The sequence below is a fragment of the Triturus cristatus genome, chromosome 6 (genome assembly GCF_964204655.1).
Source record: "Triturus cristatus chromosome 6, aTriCri1.1, whole genome shotgun sequence".
NCBI classification, from domain to species: Eukaryota; Metazoa; Chordata; class Amphibia; order Caudata; family Salamandridae; genus Triturus; species Triturus cristatus.
Genome location: NC_140589.1, coordinates 384,658,901 through 384,683,063, shown reverse-complemented (window position 1 = coordinate 384,683,063; position 24,163 = coordinate 384,658,901). Strand labels below are relative to the sequence as shown.

General features: G+C 43.3%; 1 protein-coding gene across 2 annotated transcripts in view; it reads right to left on the bottom strand.

The window, feature by feature from the left end:
- Positions 1–24,163, bottom strand: part of PXDN (peroxidasin) — a 565,162-nt gene that overhangs the window by 214,988 nt on the left and 326,011 nt on the right. For both annotated transcript variants that reach the window (XM_085610787.1, XM_085610786.1), the window contains 2 exons: positions 1,857–1,973; positions 997–1,155 (listed from right to left, as the gene is read on the bottom strand). In XM_085610787.1, the coding sequence (XP_085466913.1) occupies positions 997–1,155; positions 1,857–1,973 (276 nt within the window). The remainder of the gene's footprint in view (positions 1–996; positions 1,156–1,856; positions 1,974–24,163) is intronic.

Genomic DNA, 24,163 nt, shown 5'->3' with positions numbered 1-24,163 from the left:
CAATGAGCATATGCACATCAAGAATATCTACAAAAATTATCAAAACTAGAATTTTGGACTTTGAACAACTTTCTGAAGCAATACTGAATTTACAAATTAAAATATAATGGTTTGTGCTTCTGGAAAAGGAAGAAATGTACTTTACAGTTAATGCACATCTGGAATTGTATTTTCTAGCTCAGACAATAAAGGGAACTGTGAAGGTTTAATAGAAGGAAGGAAATGAGGCCACTGAGAAGCTGATTGAGATTCTATTTTGCACATCTGCAGAAAGTATTTTGGGTAACATTTAGCGAATGAGCAACAAAAGGGCATTGAAGGCAAAGGGAGACAGATCCTGTGCGCGAGGAGCAGAAGCAGCTGCATTCTTTCACAGCTTAATGAGCAAAACAATTCTCTAGTTCAGTGTACTCTGGGTCGTCTGCTCAATTGTTTTTCTGGGGGTGCAAAGCAAATTATTGTAGGGATAGTTGATTCAATCAAATGACTAGGTTCAAAGACCCCAATGACCAAGCCGCAAGAATCAAGAGTGTTGCAAGTCAAACTGAACCGTTTATATAGAACCTCTGAAGCTCCCCTCAAACCAGTTTTACTAAAAACTTAATAAACTGCCACAAACTACCTCCAATGGTTGGCACATCTTTAGTCCAAGCCATGACCCAGAGTACGCTAACCTATCCTGTTGCACATGGTAACAGGACAACATGGTAATTAACATCTTGTCATTGCATATGGCCAATATGCAACACTGGAACTATATAGAAACTTTAAATATACATTGTTTTTCATTATTTCACTATACCATGACATACAAGTGATATATATATTGAAAAACATCAGATGAATCCTAAAATGCTTTCAGAGCAATAAACTACAAAATATTTTTTCAGTTGCAGATACCAAGTCCCAAAAAGTAAAGTGTCCGAAACAAAACAAATTATTCCAAAAAACATAACATTTTGAGGAAAGGAAATTGCAAAAAATGCTTAGTTTTACCTCTTGCCTGTACAGTCAGATGCACAGCAACTCTCTGGGATCCGACAATATTGACAGCTTGACATTCATATTGGCCTTCATCATGCAGAGCAACTCTGGAAATCCTCAGAGTCCCTGATGACAGGACTAGGTGCCTTCTGTCAACAGAAAGCTGACTCCCTAAAGACAGAGATGAGTTAAAACAACAATAAAGTCAGTGTTTACTCATGTGCAATAGGTTTTCGTCAAAATCCAGATGCCATTTCGAATGCTAAGGATGTCTCATAGATTAACTTAAGAGGCATTTCACTATCAGGTTGCAGGTCTTATTTACACTGGAAATAATTATCAAATGAGGAGGTACCCATTGATACAGGTTGATTATTGCTAGTTGTTGTTATACAAGTGCAAAGACAAAACTTGTTTGAATGCATTGAAGTATTGTGATCCTATAACCCTCAAAGATAAAGCAATCGTTACCATAAACTCCTACAATAGGTGGCAAATAAAATGATTAGAATAAATGTTTAGGTGTACTGCAATGTTTTGTAGAAGATCCCTTCTAAAAGACGTTCAGAAATATATATTCATACAAATAACAAAAAAACTGCACTAAGATAGTGGAAGTTAAGTTAAAAAAAATCTACACATCAATTAATGAAGGACTTAATTTGCCAGCAGAAATGTCTATTTCTGCATTATAGCTACAAGCAATTCATGAGATCTTCAATTCTCTTTCATACAGCTCACACAAAAACTTGATTCTCTACCAGTTAGAGCAAAGGGGTTGAAACATCACTATTAGTGCTGATGGACAAAAAGGGGCTGAAAGACAGCATGGAAAGGCAGAGGCAATTACCATAAATGGAACCATCACTCACCTCCCTTGCTCCAGGCAATCACTGGCTGTGGATAGCCCTGAGCCTCACAATGGAAGTCCACTGTGTGTCCCTCAGTCACCGTTGCATCTTGAGGGGTAACTGTAAACTGTGGTACAGCTAAGGATGGAGACATTTTCAGGAAAACGATAAGACATGCAGGTTAGATATTAGCAATTCTCACAATGCTACAATTTTGTATCATACATCTAACAACAAAAATGACATTTACAAAGGGCGTGCTTGCCTGTGTGAGTGTTATTCACTTGCAAAGAGAACATGCTTCAAGGGTTTTACAATGTTGCACTAATAGGAAATCAAATCATTGTGGAAGCATATTACTTTAACTAAATAGTGTTAAGCCATCTTTTGTCATGACACACAGAGCGTACAGTGAACATGGGTACCTTACTAGGCTGTTCTTAAAAATAAAAAGAAATTGCAACAGTACAGCCTAATAATTTGTGTGCTAAAACCTCAGATTACACTTTCATCACTTTAAAAAAAAAAATTAAAAGAACAAAAATAAAGTACATGAAAAACAGGCAACCAATCAGAATGTGAAATAATAGAATGCCTCAGTTTTGACCTGATTGGGTGTTAATTGAAGTACTACGCAATAATTGAGAGTGATGTTCATTAATGAAACAACTGTACGAGCACACAAAAAGCTTTGTTGGTGTTCCTTTTAGTGGATATACATGCAAGAGTTTCCTACAATTGGCTCTCTCTTAATTAACTAAGCCTGTTCTAGCAGCTCCAACATGTAATTCCAAAGGAAACCAAATGGACTTGTCAAATCGGTAAACAACAAACCCATATAGACAGTGAAAAAGAACAAGATGTGACAAATAGCTTGCTGAAAGTAAAAAGCAAAAAGAAAACGCGCTGGAAGCAATTTTCATGTCTAGGGACAGGCCGGAGTTTTTGCTTTCATTCACTAATAATTTTGAGTCTAACGTTTTGCATAAAACTCTTACTCTGCCAATGGATCAAAGCGGCATCTCACTTATGAGGTGCAAGTAGAATGAGGCAGATTTTGTTTGCTTTTGTTTCCATTAAGAATGTATTTGGCCGGGCAGTTTTGGCTAACTGTTACTATTGGTGCACAACCAATAATTATTTGCATGTAGTTGCTTTCTTCTGTACGCTACGCTCTCTTAAAGCCATTCATATTTTGAAATAAACAAGTTAAAATCAGGAACGACATACAAAGAAAAAGGCAATTATTTGGGATGCATAAAAAAAATATATATTGGTGCATAGGATTGTGGTAATTTGTATTTTTTTAATCAGCACTCTAATAGGCCTACGGACTACAGGTAAGCATTTGTAAAATAGCATAAAAATGTAACCGTAGGGATAAGGCTGGAAAATTAATTGCATGGTTGGACAAGAAGGAGAGAGCGAGTCGAGTGGTGCCGGTTATTGAGAGAGCGGATGGCGTGCGTGTGACTGACCCTGTGGAAATTGTTGAATGTTTCGCGACTTATTTCCGCGAAGTATATTCTCCAGTCTCGGATGGCCTTGAGGATGACTCATCTGTTGCTGAGAGATATAGCGTTGCCGTCTTTGTCAGAAGCGGATAGGGTACTGATGGATGCGACGTTGTCGCCTGATGAGATTGCTTTGGCTATTCGCTCGGTCGCTTCTGGCAAGGCCATGGGTCCCAATGGCCTTCCCATCGAACTGTATAAACTGCACCCGGACAAGATGGCGCCTCATCTCTGCGACATGTTTCTTGAGGCACGTGACGTGGGCTCCCTCCCCTATGATCAGCGTCTCGCTAAAATAGTCGTGATTCACAAGGAGGGGAAGCCGCGGGATCGGTGTATTTCTTACAGGCCCATCTCATTGTTAAATGCTGAGCCTAAAATTCTGGCTAAGGTTTTAGCTAATCATCTGGTTAGGGTCGTTGCCGACTTGATCCATCCGGACCAGTCCGGTTTCATGCCTCACCGTAATACGGCTCTGAACCTGAGGCGTCTTCATGGAGTGCTCGCCAGAGCGGCGTACATACGTGACCCGGCCGTTTTAGCGTCCTTGGATGCCACAATGGCGTTTGATAACCCTAGAATGGCCGTATCTTTGGGCAGCGCTCGCGAAATTTGGTTTTTGCCCCGGTTTTATCGGTTGGGTGAAGTTGCTGTATGAGGAACCGTTGGCTCAGGTAGTGGTGAATGGCAAAGTGTCGGCATCCTTCGGGTGGGGAAGAGGCACGCGGCAGGGTTGTCCGTTGTCGCCCCTCCTCTTCGCACTTGCCTTGGAACCTCTGGCTGCCTTGTTACGATGGGAGCGATCATTGCGCGGCATTAGGTGGACGCCTGAATTTGAGGACCGCATCTCTCTTTATGCGGACGACATTCTCCTGTACCTCACATCTCCCCGGCAGTCTTTGATTGTACTAGTTGATGTTCTGAACTCATTTGGTCGCAACTCCGGCTTGGTCATTAACTGGGCCAAGTCATGCGTCTATGTTCTCTCTGGGGATGCTCCTCTCCTTCCGCGTGGCTGCCCTATCCAGATTTCGCAGTCAGGGTTTAAATACCTGGGAGTATTCATAACCTTAGACCCTGTGGCCCGTTTTGAGCGGAACTTACTCCCCCCACTCCAACGACTGAGGGCCGACGTCTCGGGGTGGCGACGGCCCCCGCTTTCGCCGCTCGGACGCGCGGCGTTGTTTAAAATGATGTCGCTACCACGATTCCTGTATGCACTGCAAAATACACTCGACGTCATACCGGCCCGCTATTTCCGTGAGGTGGAGAGCTTGCAGAGGCGGTTGTTTTGGGACGGGCGATCGCGAATCGCTCTCACAAAATTGACACTCCCTTGGTATGATGGGGGTATTGCACTCCCCGATATCAAGCGATACTATTGGGCGTCCCAATTGGCGGCGGTGAACCACGAGATATACGGACCGGCCCTGAACCCGGCGTTCGAGATGGACAAAATGCTATTGCCTGGGGGGGATTATAATAGAGCACTCTATTCGAAGTCTCCTGGTGTGCAGTTGACAGGCCCAACAAAGATAGCGGTACGTGTGTGGCATGCTGCTAATGCTGCGATGGGTTGGAAGGACCGCCTGACTCGAGCGACTCCATTGTATGCTTCAGAAAGGCTGGATTGTTTGTGGAAAACTAAAGGATTTGAGAAATGGGATATGATTGGCATATGTAAGGGGAGTTTAAAACGTTTGAAATGCTGAAAGCGGAATATAAGCTGAACGATAGGGAGTACTTCCGGTATGCTAAGGTCCGTCATGCGTTGTGCTCGGTTTTCCCTGATGCTACTGCTATCTCTGAAAATTCCCCACTGGAGGACAGGGTGCTCGATGGCTACGTGCCTGACAGCACAATCTCCTTGATCTATAAAAAGCTTATCAACGACCGGGCAGACCTGTTGACCCCCTTGAGGGAGATCTGGGTGGCTGACGGTTTGGAATTAGATGATGAGGACTGGGTCTCGGCAATAGCCTCCCCGAGGGTGGTGGCAATTCCGGACCGCCTTCGGTTCGTGCAACTAAAGATACTCCATAGAGTGTATGTCACTGGTCCCCGCCTGATGCGCATGGGTTTCTCCGTGGATGGGATGTGTAAGCGTGGCTGTGGTTCGCTGGGTACTTTCCTTCACGTTATATGGGAATGCCCTGAGGTGGCTCGCTTTTGGCGTCGGGTGCATGCTGTAATGGAAGAGGTCACTCATGTTGCTCTGCTTCCAGAAGCTAGGAGATGTCTGCTGAACGTGTGGGAGCCAAACGATTATAATGTGGCACAGACGCAGTGGGCGACTTTGGGAAATATGGTGGCTAAACGCAACATCGCACAGTTATGGGGTTCCCAGAGGCCGCCCACGGTCTCGGTGTGGAAGGAGAATATGGATTGGTGCATGTTTAGAGAAAAGACGGTGTATGTAGCGAGAGGCAAGCCTAGGAAATGGACTGGGGTGTGGGGTCCGTGGAACTCTTATCGCGGAGACATCTGTGCCCCTCCTCTAGCTATTGTATTGGATGTCCCTTTGTCTCCCTAGCTGAATATTCCTCGTCTGTTAGGTTATGAGTAAGTTACAGTTTGATTTTTCCTCTGTTCCCGGGCCCCCCTCCCTTCTCTGCCGCAGGTCATTGATTTCCTACCCCGGGGAGCGCGTCCTGATATTCACAATGTCTATTGCCTTGTTTGTGTGTAATGTTTATTAGTTTTAAATTGAAAACTGAAACCGTATTTAATATTGTCACTCAACTACTGCTTCTGCCTTCACTGGGAGTGCTGATGGACTGACGGGATCCTCGGATTGACCAATCTGTATAACGGTGAAATGATACGTCTCATGCTAATTAGCGGCCGGCCCAAGGGGTTGTAGGCCCATGTTTGCAACTCCTTGAAGTCAAATAAAGGTTTCTTTAAAAAAAAAAAAAAAAAAAAAAAATGTAACCGTACAGTTTTTGTAAATTATGTGTATGTTTTCCACCTATAAAGAGGTAATTAAGCTTAAAACGGGGGTATGAAATGACTTAAGAAGACAACACGTTTAATCAGATATGTGGATTGTGTTAGGTACATTTAGAAACTGCTGTTTTCATTGGAAAATAATGTCCTAGCTGCATTTTATTCTATGAGCTAATGATTTGGTGGTAATGTTTTTGCTTTCTGTTAGTGTTCATCAAACAAAGAAAGCATCATTGATTGCTGGTGCCATCCTCAGCTAACAGGAAAAAAGTAATGGGACCATATTGTAAGGGTATGTAGTGGCATACTATGTTTGCGCATGCAAGTAGTCAAGGTGATGGGGCATTTGGTGACACCACAAACATCTACAAGCCTATGTCGGTGTCAGGCTAAAGGGGAAAGTGCCCCCGCTTTAAACTATTTGGGTGGATTCTGTCCACTCACGTCTAGCTATGACTGTACCTAGTTGCCACATCATTCCAGGTAAGATGTGCAACTGCAAAGACTGTTTATAGAAACCATCGGCAAAGCGGATGGGTCTCACTTGTGAAACTTACTGGCTTGGCCGATGTGTGGTTTGGCCCCAGAGGGCTGCCACGCAAGCATCACAGCGGCCATCTTCAACTTATGTTTCTACAAGCAACGTTTAAAATAACGTTTATAATCAAATCTGCACATTGATTAAGTCAATGTGGCTCACAATATAAAAAAAGTTACGCTTTTTGCATGTTTCAATGGTAAAACACAAGACACTGTTCATGAAGAGATAACAAATGCCAGTGTTATTAAGATAAAGTGAGATCCAAATATCGAAGAGCTTTCTGTGAGTAGGCTTAACTCTTCAATTTCGCAAAGTCACAACTACTCATAGAAAGAAGATTTGATAATTGGTTATGTGGTATCTTCCCTTTTTCTGCCCTTAAAATGTTGCTATCACCTCAGAATCCCAGCTGCACCAGAAAGCAAGACTACAAAAAAGACTTTAGCAGCACTGAAATAATGGTAAAGGACTTTGCGTATCTGAGATGCAGTGTGCACCACCAGAGCGATCACTGATCGTATGTGCATGTGCTACTACTCGAGGCAAGTGCAAAGTTTTGGTTGCTTAATGCAGACAAAAAGCATAAAGGCATCACTTTCAAACAGGCTTACATTCAACTAAGTAGTGCTCACTAAACGCTATCGCCACAAGGTGGCAAAATAGATTTTTTTTATTTATGATACACTGACTACATGCCTCTTTACGGTAAAAAATAGCAGCCACCACAAGCCAAAGTCAGGTACTCGTAATAGTCTACGTGAGTGCAGTATATGTCGTTTCATTTTTTAGGACCATTTGAAACACACACAGAAGAGCACATGGCAAAAAATGTTTATTCTATGGCAGCATAAGCTATTTCATTAAGCTTGTCTCAAGCCCTGGCTGGTTGCAAAAGAAAGGAACCACGGTGGTCATCACTGGAAAAAAACTTGAAATCTGTTTTTTCTCTGTGCTTGTAGCTTCTCTCAACACCTGCCACACGCCCTGTTTTTTCAGTTCTTTTTAGGTGTTTTCTTGACTAATTCAATCTTTGAAGCCTTCATGGCTCTCAAGATCCTGACTTTCCATCTTGACTCAATGGTGGGAAAGAGTGCCTGAATATGGCTACCACGCAGAGGGGCGTCCTGATCCTCCAAGAAGAAACATAGCATCAAATGATCGATGAAGACGCCCACAAGAAGCAAAAAAAAGGGACCAGTAAGAAGCAAATTCTGGACCCAACCACTAGGCGGCAAAATAATGCACAGCATGTGAATCCAAAAAAGAGTCACACTGCAAAACCACATTCACTTTCATAAAGTGATCGATAGAAAATAAGAGTCCCTCTGAGTACTAATTAAAAGGACACAATTCATCCGGTCAGAAAACTGCAATACCAAAATGCTCCAGGGCAGGACAAAATTGGGAAGAAAATCATTACATCAGGGGCACGGAAGTAAGAGAGACAAAAATATGATCTATTCTCTAAAAAAAAGGGCTGACCCAAAACCCACTCTATGTATATGAAAAGAACCAGGTCTTGCCTACAGCTTAAGCTGTCTGTAGCCACGACCTAATAATGGCACTGCAAAGTTAACACTGAATGTAAACATTTCCAGACCAGACACTGCCGCCTATAAAAACAACATCTGTTGAAATGTCTCTCCGGAAAATAACTATGACAAATTGACAATGATGTAACAGCACATGGGTAAAACAGTAACCATCAAACAAAAAGGATGAAATGCATGTGGATATTATCTCTGTTTACAATCAGACATTTTTATGTAACTGATCGTCTTTAGGGAAGAATGGTTAGAATAAAGGGGCTCAAAAATCTCAAACATATCTCAATAGGATACATTGCCCTCATAACCCTTTCATCCTTCCACTTCCTTTGATCCTCAAACACCACCGCCTAAAAATAACGAGGTATTTTTCAGTATTTACAATAAAGCTAACTTTCAAATAACACCTTCATCAACGAGAGCATGTGGTCAGTCAATCAAGGAAAATTAGACGCCTATCTGGTCTTTTGTAAACTTAACATTACACCCTAGTATTTTCCATAGACTCAATTTGAAAAGTGATTCCCTGTGAGTTATGAAGGACGCTGGAATTCTCTGCACCAACCTCAACCCAAGGTGAAGGCTGAAAGGGGGAGGGAGTTGAATTAAGGCCTTTTGTGCTCATGTACAACCTCCCACTGTTTACTTTTAACCTCTGTAAATAATTTAAAATATAAAACAAGCCTGCTTTTGTTCTCTATGACTCAGGTAGGTGCACTATCAAGCATTATGGTGACACTGATGCATGATTTAGGCACCTATTGCAAAGTCACAATTTATCATCTCCTTAGCTGAAAAGATGGCCTGGACTGATGAGTCTGTGTGCGATTTAGCACCATCCTATCGGAGGACTGCTCCTGCCTTGCGACCCTAGTAGATATGCTGACCATCTAACGGACGACATTAAAGTCGGAGTATACTTTGCACAACTCTAGTTACTGCAGTTTTAGATCAGGAGCAATAACATTTGCAGACGGGTTTGTTTGGTTTAGTTGGCAGTAGTTATTTTATATGTCACAAGAGGAATATGTGTTTAGGATAGAATGTATTTTATGACCGGATGTGCGATGAGAATCCAGACTAAAGAATGGACTTCACATTTAGCTGAATTCCAGAACACTCGAGTACACTATGTGCGAATACCATTAGGAAACTTATTATAAACACAATAATAGGAAAAGATAGGAAGCAATGCTTTAAGAACTGTTTTATTCAACATCTGCAAGGGTAGCTGTCCTGAGTTTATTTACTTATTACAGTGCCTTACATAACTCCAATGTCATCTTGCAGCCACAACGTCGAACCATTTTTATTACCCTTAACAAAAAACAGTGGGTTCGTAATTGCAATCTTTTGTATTAGGAAAGGGCTTGTACAGAATATGGGCCAAAGGTATCTCTAGAGGAAACAATACGTGATTAGAAGAGGTGTGGGGGCGAAAACCCCATACAACTGCTGGTGAGGGTGCAGAGAAGTGGTGGGGTGCTCACAGAAACAGGAATGTGGAATACATGCCTTTGATCAGAAGCTTTTAAGAGTTGTGCTGGGGCACGTGGTAGACGTCTTGTTCAAGCCCGACTAGTTGGTGGGGTTCTAAAGTACAAATCAAAGGTCGAAAAATCGAATGAAATTCGGAGCTTTTGGTCCATTTCAGAAAAACACATACTTTAGGTGTACTCTCAAGGGTAGGTTAACCGAATTCTAGTCAGACTTCCACTAAAGCAGAGAATGAGTTTCACAATTCTATGCTACAAGTACAAAATTTAAAACAGTCGAGTGACAAGAGTTCTTGAACTCTATACAGCTACCTTGTGCTGCAAACAATCTCAATCATCTCAAATCAAGGACACTTATGTAATGCTTAGGACACAAAAAGTGGATTTCTACAATGCAGTTCTACACTTCTGAATGAGCGGACTGCTCTGGTTAGCATCAGGAAACAGTTCAAAACAGATATTTGTGGTTGCTGTAAACAACATCTAGTATTGTGTACTTCCGATATAAGGGCTAAAGTATTTTGTTTACTTGCAAGCAAGTTGGTATTTTGTCTTAGAACTAAAATACTTTTTCAGAGTGAGTGTTGCTATACAGGCATATCACACAAAAACAGAATACAAATCTGTAATTTTCTTTTCATTAGATGTCAATGCAGAGCTTTAAAGAGACATTTGGTTACTGTAGGAAGATGTTTTTTTAAGTAGGGTACCAAAATGAGGTACGCTATTTAGAAAGTCCAGGCGACCCTTATTGGCTTTTAGGGCTTAAATTAATAATTCCAAATGCTCTTTTATGCTAGTGAGGGCGAGCAGTTTAGGCTTATCAGAGGGTCGTTTTAAGGATCTGTTGAACACGGAGTCAATGAATTAAACACACTCTCAAGAAGAAACTCAAGACCAATTTAGAAAACCCCCCCACAATTTTAGATAACTTAACACCAAGATTATCCGAATCAGGTAAGTACTTTAGACATTACATTTTACAGTAGAAACAGTAGAAAATGACAGCGGTCATATTTGAGGCATAAGCCTCGAACGCATTAATGTTATCCTATGGGAGAAACATTCGATGCACAGACAAACTTGCAGACGACAGGGCTGTTCTTGTGGACTAACGGTAAGTAGATGACAAGCTCTGAGAAAGAACAAAGATTTCAAGTTTACCTGCCCTGGGTGTCTGGGTGCAGAAGTGCTTTCAGCAGTGGTAGCCTCGAGTGCTACACGCTAAAGTCAATGGGGAAAAGTCCCAGTAAGAATGAGGCTACAAGGGGAGACTGGGTGACCAGTCTTACTGAACCCAAGTGGAGGCTCAGCTCTTGAGGGTCTCAGGACCACAGAGACAACATCAGTTTTCATGAGCTCAGGCTGGGGAGCTCGGGTGCAGAGGTATTTTGTCTGGCGGGTTGGTCAGTTAGAGGCTCTCACGGTTCTCGCTGTTCCTGAAGAACAAGGAAAAGAAACACAGCAGGGCCTCTCTCGCTGTGAAGCTGGACTCTCTTAGAGTCCCTCGATGTGCAGATAGGTTTGGGCGACAGTGGTACTACGACTGAACAAAAACAAGACTTGGTGCAGAGTGCCTTCTGTGGGTCCAGGCATCTCCAAACTTGGTAAGGGGATGGATCTGACCTTCTGGAGCACATATACCTCTTGCTGGGGTGCTGCTCCCTCAGTGGGACCGGGGGTCGGCAGAACAGTGTACCGGGCAGCTGCAGTCAGTGCCTGCTCGTGCAGGACAGTGTCTACACCACTCCGAAGGGAGATGATGCTGGGTATAGGAAATGTTGGGCAGGCCTCCAAGGGTCTGGGAAGGCTGTTCCACTTCTGGATGAGTCGGTGTTGGTGATTGTTGGGAGAGGAGCAGTCAGGCAGGGTTTTGCGACAAAGTTAATGGTGGTCCACTGTTCTCATGTTCTTTGGCCTTCTTTGTCAAACTTCTTCATCAGGCAGATGAATCAAAGTTCCTGTTGTCAAGGGGCTACTCAAGTACTCAGTTTAGGGGTGTTAAGGGGAGTGAGGATTATCAGTCAATGGGCTTCTTACCCTTGGGATTACTGCACTCCCTACATGACCACCTCCTATAGAGAGCGGGCACAACCCTGTCTCAGAGTTCCAAATTCAAACCAAATTCAATCCAAAACAAGATTGTGGAATCCTTCTTTCGTGGAGCACATCAGGTAAACCACCTTAGGGGTGTGATGAGCATGGTGGTGCAACACGCCTACTTGCATAGCTAATTTCATGCCTGTGCTGGTGCCAAATGGCCCTCAGAGTGCCATACTTCGGGGGAAAGCTGGGGTTGCACATCAAAGATGTCAGGGGCCTTGAAGCCCCTGGCCTTGATATGATAAATCACTAGCCACCCTGCTATAGGAGGCATTGTTTCTGGCCTCAGAGCGTCAGCTCTCAAGTGCAGGGGTGTCAAGGCGTTCAAGATGCCCTTTGGGCGCATGTCATAATACATCTAGTACTGTCAATAGTACTGATTTATTAAGACAAGGAGTTAAATACCAAATACCATAGATTTCAGTAAAGCCATCATGTAGCTGGGGAATACGAAATGACCAGTGCCCAGTACATACACTTAAGAGGCGTTCCCTGTTCACTTGTACCATCTAGTAATTCAACTAGACAGCACAGGGGCACATCTGCTCATGCAGATATGTCCTCACATGTAATATAATGGTCTCTGCCTTAGGGCTACAAGGCCTGCTGTAGGTGTGCCTTAGAGATATTAAATGGAGTGACTTTGGCACAGCACACAGCGTGTGCGCCATGTCGTGTTTTCACTCATGGTTTGCTCCATGACACACAGTCTGCAATGTCAGCTACATGCAATTTGTATGGGGTCCCCTGGGGTGGCATAACACATGATGCAGCCCTTAGGGACCCTCTTAAGTACTCAGTACCAGGAGTACCACATGCTAGGGGACTTACAGGGGTGCTAAAGTGTGAGCCAATTGTGTTACAATGAAATTATTTTACCTTTTTTTTAGGGCAAGAGCACTGGTACTGGGGCCTGGATAGCAGGGTCCCAGTGCACATCAGTCAAAAAACATCAGTACCAGTGGCAAAAGGTGGGCACATTCCTACGGTTATTTTCTGGTGTACTTATTTCAAGATCCACACCTGCATGTGAAGAGGGAAGAGAGGAAGTTTGCTGGGAACTGCAGGATAATGTCCCACTGGCTAGAATTCACTTTACAACAAGATATCTTACCACCCCCTCCTTTAGTGCTTGAATATAGCTTTTTCATCTTGCCCCAAGAGCAATTTTAATATTATTATTATGGGCCCCTCACACATCCTATTGGTGTCATGCTTCATCATTGGGTCACACTCTTGTTGCTTAAACACAGGGTGGGCTCAACCATATCCCAGGGAGCACTTTATATATTTTTCTTAGTTCTAGCAGGAATTTCAAATATTAAACATATCTAGTGGACAACCTTGTTTCCCTTTTTCATGGGTGCCACTTGTATGGTTAAAAACGATTAGTCAGGTGTATTTAATGGAAGGGTTGCTGCCACAATACCCTGATACTGTGTCAACTTGTTTTAGCCCTTCGTGTAGAAAAAAGGTCCCGGACTTCATCAGGACTATTCCTATTTTGAACCCAGAGTGTTTGGAGCAGAATTGCTGCTATCCAGTCTGTGTTTTCAAGTCTGTTACCAGTCTACCACCTCTTCATTTGTGAATAGTGTGAGAAAGTGCCCCTTTTGCGTGGTCACTCAAATTTTTTTTCTAAATTGTATTGTTAGGTTTTAGACTCTGCACTCTGGGGCACTGCTGTCCAGTCCCCAGTGTATATGCTTTGATACCTAAAACTTGTAAAAACTGGTTGGCACATCTAACTCTCCCAAATGGCAACAGTGTATGGTGTAGAAACTACACCAGTGCGTGGAATGTGAGATTTCACCGATGGACTGCAGCACTTATTGTGCCATTCACTAGTGTAATAAAAGAAAACATGGATTCAAGCAGTGTGACTGTATTTTAAACCTGCAGCCCCACCTGTCAAAATAACCCTTTTTATAGGGGGAAGGCCTTGTAGCCTACAAGGCAGGATGCATGGTATTTAAAAGTCAGAAAAGTAGAAATTGAATATTGCCAGGTCTCTACAGCGACAAGCCCCCAAACGCTATTTTCTCCGTGAACAGCTCTGGCTGCCCTAGGAGGAAAACTAGAGTACAGATAAATATGTTAATGTTGCTAACTCTGATTTGGGACAAGGTAAGGAAATGTTTCAATCACTATTTTAAACATTTATTAAAATCCAATACAAGGAGGGTAGTAGATTTTTAGTAAATGTTTAGGGAAAGTAACTTTTAGAAATTGATCTTTTTCCTGCCTGAAGCTTCTGGAGGCTACTTTGCATTAATTAGGCTGACCGCAGCAGTCATGCAACTTTAAGACCCTAATGAGGATTGCAAATTGTTCCAAGAGCAAATACCATGGTTTAGGCCTTGTGACAGGATGGGCTGGGGGTGTATGGTGTGATACATCTCAGCTCAGGAAGGGCTGGTGGGGTGGTTAAGGAACTTCATTAGTTTAAAAGTGACAAAGGTGAAGCTTGTCCACTCATAGTTTATTGTAAAAGGAGACCTGGGATGGGGCAGCCAGTTGGGGACCAATATATGTCAGGAAAAGTAACTTTTATAAAGTTATCCTTTCTCTGCCTGAAGCTTCTGAAAGCTAATTTGCATTAGCAAGACAGCAGTAGGCCTACCAATGCATTGCCTTCATGAGGTGTTGAGGCCTGGTGAAAGAATGGGCTTGGTATATATATAGTGTAATAAATATCAGCTCAGGAAGGGCTACTGGGGAGGCACTTCATTAGCTTGAAAGGAACAAAGATGAAGCCTGCCCACTCAATCTTTAGAGTAAAGCGAGACCTGAGGAAGGGTAAGCTCTTGATTTACAGACCCAAGTTAGTCAGTTGGGAACCAGGCCAGTGGGAGGATGTGCAAGTCCCGCAAACAGTTTAGGGTGTGTAGCATTTCCCTAAACACACCACTGCCTGGCACATAAGTTACCTCCAAGGGCAGAAGGCCTACACCCATCCTGGATTCCCCCTGGAATAGTGTAGTCCAGGCCCGTCTACATTACAACACACAGGATATGGTACAAAGGTGGGTAGGGCTGACCCTGGGACCTTTTCCCCATTGGTTAGGGAATGTCCAGGAATCACCCCCACTCACTGGCTACTGACCTGTACAAAGATGGACCTCAGCACCAGCTACTCAGAACACTTTCTGGGTCTGTGGAATAACAGAAGAAGGACTACTGCTGTTTGAGACCTGTGAGAAGACCTGAAGGACTGGAGCTGCTCCCTCTTGTAAAAGGGACAAATATCTGGACTCCACAGGTAAGTTGGCTGACCTCTTCCAAGGCTAAAGGGACTACAAAAGCTGTAAGAGGTATTTTTTCCTGCAGTGACAAGCTGCAACAGTAAGAGGACTGGACCCTGCTCATGGTCTTTTCTTAAGTGAACCCCGATTCCCAAGTGCTGTCCCTGAGGTCCTTGAAGCCTTAGTGGTATCCAGTAACACATTCAGAAATGTATGAAAAACTCAGACTGAAAGAACTTTAACCTTCCAGACTTCTGGAGGAGTAGGACTACCTACCAAAGTCACCTCATCCAAGGTGCAACCCAGCTGAGCAAAGAAAACAGGGTGGTTCTGCTCAGAGATTTTTGCCTCCTGAAAATCCAGTTCAGCAAGCCCATCCAACTTCAGTGCAAGTTTCCTGGAAACAGCCTGCTACTTTACCCCAATAGAGGAATCTGAGCTCCCAAAAAAACCTAAGGGCCTCATATAGATTTTGGCAGACGGGTTACTCCATCACAACAGTACTGGATATGCCGGCCGCCAAAATATAAATCACATAGGATATTATGGGATTTATTATTTCAGCGGACGGGATATCCATTACCATTGCATTGTAGTAACCCATCTGCCGAAATCTAAATCCGGCCCTTAGGGCCCGATTTAGATCTTGCCGGATGGGTTACTCCATCACAGAGGTGACGGATATCTCGTCCACTGAAATATTAAATTCCATTATATCCAATGGGATTTATATTTCGGTGAATGGGATACTATCACCGTTGTGACGGAGTAACCGGTCCGCCAAGATCGAAATCAAGCCACAAGTCTGAAGGTAGAAATCTTGACTAGGCCAAAAGTATCCAGCTGACGAGAGGACTTCCTGGATACAAAATGTGAATTTCTCCTATTCTGAGCTCCTCCCACCAAAACCAAGGGCCTCAGTGGGACCTCATTCAGTGGCTATCCAGCTACGAGAAGAACTTCAGCCTGCAATCGCTGGAGGATTTTGACTCCCATTTCAGAATCTAAGTCAGAAGGTAGAATCATTGACTGGGGACAAACCTGCTTAGTATATCACACCTGTTTATCATCGTGGTACGCCTGAAACTGAACCTAGGGTCCGGTCACACGCAAACAGTATTTTCTATTGACCCTTTTAAGAAATTGCCTCTTTTTGGCACAATCACCTTTATTTATTTGGGACTGATGTTGCTCCAGTGGATTTGCTTTGACCCCTAAAAACGTGTCTAAATTGGATATACTCCAGATTGACACACTTAACTTACCTATAGGTCACTAGCATATGGTAAAATGTGTACCCCGGCCCTATAAGTTAAATGTCAGTAGTGGACTGCAGCACATGTTGTGCTGCTTGGCAAAGGACAAGGTCTTGACAAAGCAATTGATGAAGGTGTGAAAAGTTCCAAGCCTGGGGTTCATGCACAGGAAGCCATCGACGTCAGTCGAATGCTGCTCAGTGCCGCGTCCAGTGATGATTCCTACCGTCGGACTTTCCCTTAAGTTAGATTCCTTCAGTGGGGCGATGCTGCAGGTTGTAGCGGGAAAGGGTTCGACGTTGTTGCATGCTGGTCAGCATCATGCCCACTGAATCGGATTTGCTGCTGCACAGAAGAACATAGCGGGAGTTGTTACAAAGTCAGTCCCATAGCTATGTGCCCTTGACAGATTGGCTTGGCAAGTTGGTCTCGGTCTTCTGTAGCTTCTCCAGGCCAAAATCCTTGAAAATGTTTTGGAGTCCCAGGTTTTACGGTTAGGAGGGAAGAGAACCCTAGTGTTCCAGGACCTCAGGGACAGCGCTTCAGGGTCAGGATTTCCTGGACAGAAGCCAACAGCAGGGTCCAGGGCAGGTCCAGGTGTAAATGGTAAGCTGGGCTCTCTTTAAGAAAGTGTACTTCTTGCAGCTTTTGTGTCCCTGTAGCTTAACATATGAGGCTAATTAACTGATCCTTGGAGTCTGCTTCCCAGTCCTGGGTCCAAGAGGGAGCAGGTCCAGCCCTTTGGGTTCTCCTCACAGGTCACAAAAGCAGGTGTAGTCCTTCTTCTGCCTATTACAGGTCTAGAAGTATTCTAAAGATGGTGGCCAGTGGTGCCACTTTTATGCCTGGCGCACGCCTGTGGGTGAGGGCTATGCCTGGCCCCTCCCTGAACAATAGGGAAAATGTTCCCACTTTTGTAGCAGCTCCTGTGGGCCCTTTTGCAAACAATTATACAGTGTCCCCCTCTACCTAAAACCAAAATGGCAGAGACTTTTGTTTCCCTAGAAGTGTGGTCAAGAAAAAGTGCAAGGCCTCCCCTGTGGTCACCTAACACCTGTTCTGGGGGCAGCTCCTCTCTCACTGGGCCTGGTGTCTGGCTGGTAACCAAGACAATAGAGTGGACAGGCCCAAGTGTGAGCTATATCTGCCTGTGATAGGGCAGACCTCTTTGAAGATAGTGAAGTTCCTGGGTACTTCCCAGATGGGTCATCCTGTCAGGGTAACAAGAGTCCAACCCACACAAAAGTATTTTGAGGGCTTTAATTTTTCCTGGGACTTTTTATCACAAATCGTATCCTTTTTTCCAGTGATTTTTATTGTTTTGTATAATTTTATTATGTTTTTCTCTATTTTTTTAAGTAAGGAATGGGATTTTTATTATGTGGTGCTCTTGACAATTTACTTGTTTTGGGACTACTAAATGCTTCAGACATTTTCTCTGACTTAAGTCTGTTTGCTCTGTCTCATAACTGCAATGGGTTAAGCCTGGGGTTAAATTACTGAACCTCTGCTTAGACCTAAAAGGTTAGCGACTATATTACTTGTGTTAGCATCACCCTAATTCATAATCCACTTTCTTACTAATTGCTTCGCAGAACTCTTTCAAATTTTCCAGTTTCATCTTAGGTAACCACAGTATCAGAGCATGCTTGAACCAATCTAGTGTCATTATAGGTTACAGACTGAATTTTTACTACAAGAATGATATCAGCCTCTCTGTTGCAGCTACTTCCATTGTGGAAAATAGTACAAACCTTGAGGCCCACATACAGAGATTTTACATTTGGAACTTCCAAATATCCACAACTACACTTTAATCTCTTTTGTGTACGACGGTCATATTGTTTGGTTTGCAATTTTTTACAGGAAGTTTGTTAAGAGTGGTTCCACATTTCAGAAATAATTAAATGCTTGTGTCAGGAGTATTACGACAAGTAGTTTTTTCTTGGGTAGGGGGACCATTTTGAAAAGATTTTCCCCAAAGTTGTGATAGTCAAGCAATATTTCAACACAAATATAAGTACACGTAAGGCACGTTAATGCCTACCTATCTAGTGAGAGAATACAAGCTGTCACTATCAAAACACAATGTCTCATGTCATGACTCGTCACACAAGCATTCAAAGTAAGTTTCCCTTTATCATTTGCAGTGGCTGAAGCCAAATGATAAGGAATGCAAGATACTTGGATTGTCACTAGGATCACAAGATCAAAGAACTCCCCCTTACATGGGGGGGGGGGATTCTTTTTTACTCATATTTCATAGACAGTGTTTTTTTAAATTGTGACCAGTTAGTTTATAATTTATGGGATCTCTTTATTTGGATTCTGCCATACACACAATGCCATCTATTTATAGCAGATATGTATACCTTGTGCTGTCCATAGATTCCCCAGTGGTGGCTTCATTATCCCTAATATGGCAGGCCAGTTACCAACTTGGCAATTATGAACTTGGCAATGATGGTTAATAAAGAGTGCAGGAGGTTTTCATGCATCCTCCCCTTGTCTGCAAAAACATTTTATAGACTTGTTGACCAGAATTCACCTTTGCCTGAGGCAAGGTACATATGGCTGCCATCCAAATGAAAAACAAAATAGGGAATCAACACTCAAATGATTATAATATACATCCAAAATAGATAGGGGCAGTTCATGTGTGTTGTGGTTGCATGATGCAGCTGTGATAACGTGTTGAACAGCTTTGAGCTATAATTCCAATTTCATCGGAGTGCATCACTTGATGAATGCAATTCCGACATTAGTAAACATTTTCAAATTCAGGTTCACAAGAGCAACAGGACAGCAACTGCCACATTTCATTGTTAATCCTCAATTTTGTGGTGAAAGTGTTGGTCACTTGGAACATTGGTTCCAAAGTTTTTTCTTTGTCTATGAACTTTTTAAAAGATTCGAGATACAGATTTCCAACATACATACCTCCCCTCATAGACGGCCAATGAGATCTTCAGAAAGTACCTTTAGCATATTAGCATGTAGCAAATCCCTAAGTGTTAATCCTTAGTCGCTTTTCATTCTTTTATTTGGATGGTTGCCCTTTGATGCAAAGCAATGCCATCTGCCAGATCTCTCTTATAGTGTCAGTCTTTCATTATGATATCTGCCTTCTGATGCAAAGTGACCTGATCCACCAGATCCACTATGGCTCCTGTCCCAGTGCACCATTGTGAATATCCATCAGTGCTTGCTTCTCTCACTCATCCTAGTAGGCAGAGCTTGCCAAGATATGCCCTCAGTGGCACAGTTGCTTCCTTGATACTCTACCATGCCCTGTAGCCTCTCTCAACAGAACAACCTTCATTGTCACATGCTTGGTACACTCATTAGCCAGATGCAGAACTCATTTGCTCGTTAGCTAGCTCACTGTATGGTCCGCACTGAAAACCTATAGTTTCTTACCTGTCAGTATAGTTTTGCAGCCTGAAGAACTTTCTGGAGTCACATGCTGAGCATTATTCCGCCATCTAGTGGTTTGGTCCGCAATTGTTGTATTTCCCTTTTTAGGTCTCGCCTGACCCAGCGCATGCGCTGGTCTGGCGAGACTTATTGAGAGGGCTCCAAAAAGTGCTACCAGGCCAGCCTAGAGCTACAGTGCATGTGCGCGGGCGCGCGCGCTGCGCTTTACCGCGAGTACTTTCACTTTTGCGGCCACGCAGCCGCTCTGCAAGCCAAAAGGTCTCGCTTTTGGGACCTTATAAGTATTTAGTTATGCAACGGTTGCATGGCTAAACACTTATAAGGTCCCAAAGGCGAGACCTATTGGCTATGCCAATGCTTGTTTCTTTTCTTAGTGGGCGTCGACGTACCACTATTTGGTGTCAGGTTGTGACGTCGTGCTTCTTCCGGAAGCTCCCACCTTTGGTCGCCAGCTTCGGATTCCTTTTTCTTTCTCCTCACTCTCATCTTTTTTGGTGGAGGAGGGTGAGATCGCTTGTAAATCCAGAAAATTCTGCAAGCTGCAAAACTACACCAACAGATAAAAACCTATAAGTGTTGCAGCGTGATCTTTTCTGGATTCACACGCTGTGCATCAATTTTGTAGAGGTTTGTTAGTTCTGTGGTGGTTGGGTCGAAGATGAGAATTGGTTTGTGAATAGATGCTGCAAGACTTTTTATCCTACTTGTGCTTCTTTATTAATTTGGATATCCACGCAGTAGTTTTTTGTGAACGTGTGCACTGAAGACCATGTTGCTGCCATGCAAATGTCTTGAAGTGGTGTATTGTCTAGAATGGCGATAGTTGCCCCTTTCTTTCTAGCTGAGTGAGCCCCTGGAGCTCTGTGTAATGCTTCTCGTGCTTGTTTGTGGCGCAATTGTATGGTATGTGCTATCAATCTTGCGATTGTGTGCTTGGTTACTGGTTTTCCAAGGAGAGTTATTTTGTCTTTCTGTAATCTTTTGTCTTTTCAATGTAATACATGACTGCTCTTCTAGCGTCAAGAGTGTGCAATGCTCTTTCTACCTGCGTCTTCGGATTCTGGAAGAAACTTGGTATCTATATGGATAGGTTTATGTGTAATTGTGATACTACCTTTGGCATGAAGTGTGGATCTGTTCTCACGACAATCCTGTCATTATGAATGTGGAAGTAGGGTTCCTGTAATGTTAGTGCCTGCAACTCACTAACTCTACGTAGTGATGTTATTGCTACTAAAAAGGCAGGCTTTAGTGTGAACATTTGTGGCGTTGCCTTGTGTAGTGTCTCAAATGGTGCTCTCATCAGCTGAGCAAGTACCATATTTAGATTCCATGTGGGTGCTGGCACACTCTTTGGTGGCGCGATTCTTTTGGCTCCTTCTAGGAAAACCTTTGACCACTTGTGAAGTGAAGAAGCTCTTTCCTGTGTGGCCTCTTGTATATGCTACAATTGCTGCTAAGTGAACTTTCAGTGATGTGTGGGTTAGTTTACTGTGCAGTAGATGTGTTCAGTACTGTCTTTTCTTTGGAAAAGACCTTCCTTGAGGCACCACAGAGAGTATCTTTTCCATTTTGCTGTGTAACGTTTCCTAGTGGTTGGCTTTCTTGCTTCCCGTAAGACTACCATTGTGCTTTCTGGTAGCTTTAGGTTTGCAAATTCTATGTCCTCAGGAGCCATGCTGCAAGGTTCCGGTTCTGGGTGGAGCACTTTTCCCTTTTGCATTGTTAGTAAGTATTGTCTCTTTGGCAATTTGTGAATTGATCCTTGAGATATCTACATTATCTCCGAGAACCAGGTCTGTGTCGCCCATTGTGGGTAATCTTGTATTTGTTGATCACCTTGTGGAGTGGTATCAGGAGAAAAGTCTAAGCAGATATCCCTGACCAGTCTATATATAGCGCATTCTCCAGGGACTGATGGCAAGGTTGCCTGGATGCGAAGTGTTGGCATTTTGCATTGTGGTGTGTTGCAAAGAGGTCGACTTCTGGAGTTCCCCATTTGTGAAAGATCTTGTTGAGTTCAGATTGATTCAGTTCCCACTCGTGGGACGATAAAGCTGGTCTGCTCACCATGTTCGCTTCTACATTGTCCTTTCCTGGCAGGCGTATTGCTATTATGTTCATGCTCCGTGGGATTGCCCACGTCCAGAGTTGCTGAGCTAGATTTGAAAGTGCCACTGATTGTGTTCCTCCTGGTTTGTTTATGTAAAACATAGTGGTTGTGTTGTCAGTTTGTATCAGAATGGTCTTTCCATATAGCTCTTTCTGAAAGGCTTTTAAGGCTAGGAACACTGTTTTTAACTCTAGGATGTTGTTGTGATGTAGAGCAACCTGCTTTGTCCACATTCATCTTACTTTGAGGTTGTTCATGTGAGCTTCCCATCCCATCTGTGAGGCATCAGTCATTAAGGTCACTGTTGGAGTTGGTTGTGTGAAAGGTCTCCCTTGTGATATGTTTGCTCCATTCCACCATGCTATTTCCTCCTGTATTTTTTGTGTGACAACCACTAGACCATTGTGCTTGAAGCCATTCCTGAAATGGTCTCATGTGTAGGCAAATGGGATTAAGTGAATTCATGAAGACATCCATTAGCAGCTTTCCCACTGTCCTTACTGTCAGAGCTTGCCCCTGCCAGTATACCTGTGTTTCAGTAGGGCTATTGTTCGTTTTTCGTTTGGGAACACCATCCCCAATACTGCATTTATTCTTGCTCCCAAGAACACCTTTTCCTGTACTGGCTCTGGGGAAGATTTCTCCCAGTGTATAGAAAAACCGAGCTGGACTAGTTTATCTATTACCTGCTGTCTATGTTGCTTGCAGACTCTGTACAAGTTTGCCCTTACAAACCAGTTTTCTAAGTCCAGGTATACATGGATTCCTTGCCTTCTTGGGTGAGCGGCCACTGCTGCTAGACACTTTGTGAACACCCTTGGTACTGACTTTAGTCCAAATGTTAGCACTTTGAATTGGTAGTGTCTAGTTGACCACAAATCTTAATAGTTTTTTGTGTTTGTTGTTCATGAGGATGTGCAAATAGGCATCCTTCAAGTCTATAGTAGGCATGAAGTCCCATTCTTGCATTTGACGTTTTACCACTTGCAGGGTTGTCATCTTGAACCTTTGAGTCTTTATAAATTTGTTGAGGAATCTGAGATCTAGGATAGGACGCAGCGTTCCATCTATCTTTGTAATGAGGAAGTAGATGGAGTAATTTCCCTTTTACCTTTCCTTGTGTGGTACATGTTCTATAGCTTCTTTTGCTTGTAGTTCTTGTACTTCTTGGAGTAGCTGAGTAGTTTCACCTTTGGAATGTACCTTCCTTCTTGGGCTTTTGTTTGGAGGTGGTTTGACTAGTTCTATGCAGTAACCATACGTTATTATGGTTGAGATCCATTTGTCTGAAGTGATCTCTCTCCATTTGTGGAGAAAGTTATTTAGTCTACCTCCTACTGGTGTAGAATGTTGGAGGAACTGTTTGTTTGATGTTTTTGTCCCATTGCGGGCACACTCCATGATCTTTCTGGAGTGTGTGTTGGAATGCAGTCATTTAGTTGTTGGAGGTGTTCCCCCTCTTTGCGGAAGACCTCTTTTATGAGGGCGTCTTCGAAAGGGTTGTCTTCCCTGCTGGTAATGCCAATTTTGTTGCTATCCTTGGCTTCCCCTTGGTAACCTTGTTGATATGTCTGATACAAGGTTGTGGGGTGATGGTTCATTCTACCCGCTGGCCTCCTTGAGGGGGTGGTTTCTCTACGCATGCCACCTCTGAATTGTAGAGCCCCCATAGTTCTTGCTTTCTCGTTGTCGTTCTTTATTTGGTTCACTGTGTCGTCCACTACGCTTCCAAAGAGCTTCTCCCTTTTGAATGGTGCATTCAGTATGTGGTTCTGAACTTTGAGTTGAATCCTGAGATCCGCAGCCATGCGTGTCTTTCCGTGATGCCAATCATCGTCTGTTTGCTTAATGCTTCCGGGGCATCTAGGGCAGATTTTTAAGCATGTATTTGCTATTCTTCTGCTCCTCTACGAGGTGGCTTGCTCTCCTTTGGTAATGTTCCAGTAGGTGCTTAGTAGCTCCCCTAACTCCTCCCAGTGTTGGTATGCATGTCTGTTAAGCAAGGCATTAGAACTGGAGATGTGCCATTGGTTTGTCACACTTCTCTCAACCTTCCTCCTCATAAGGTCCATTCTCTTGCTTTTCTCTCGTCGCCTTGGATTTTTCTAGGGTCTTTGCCGTTACAG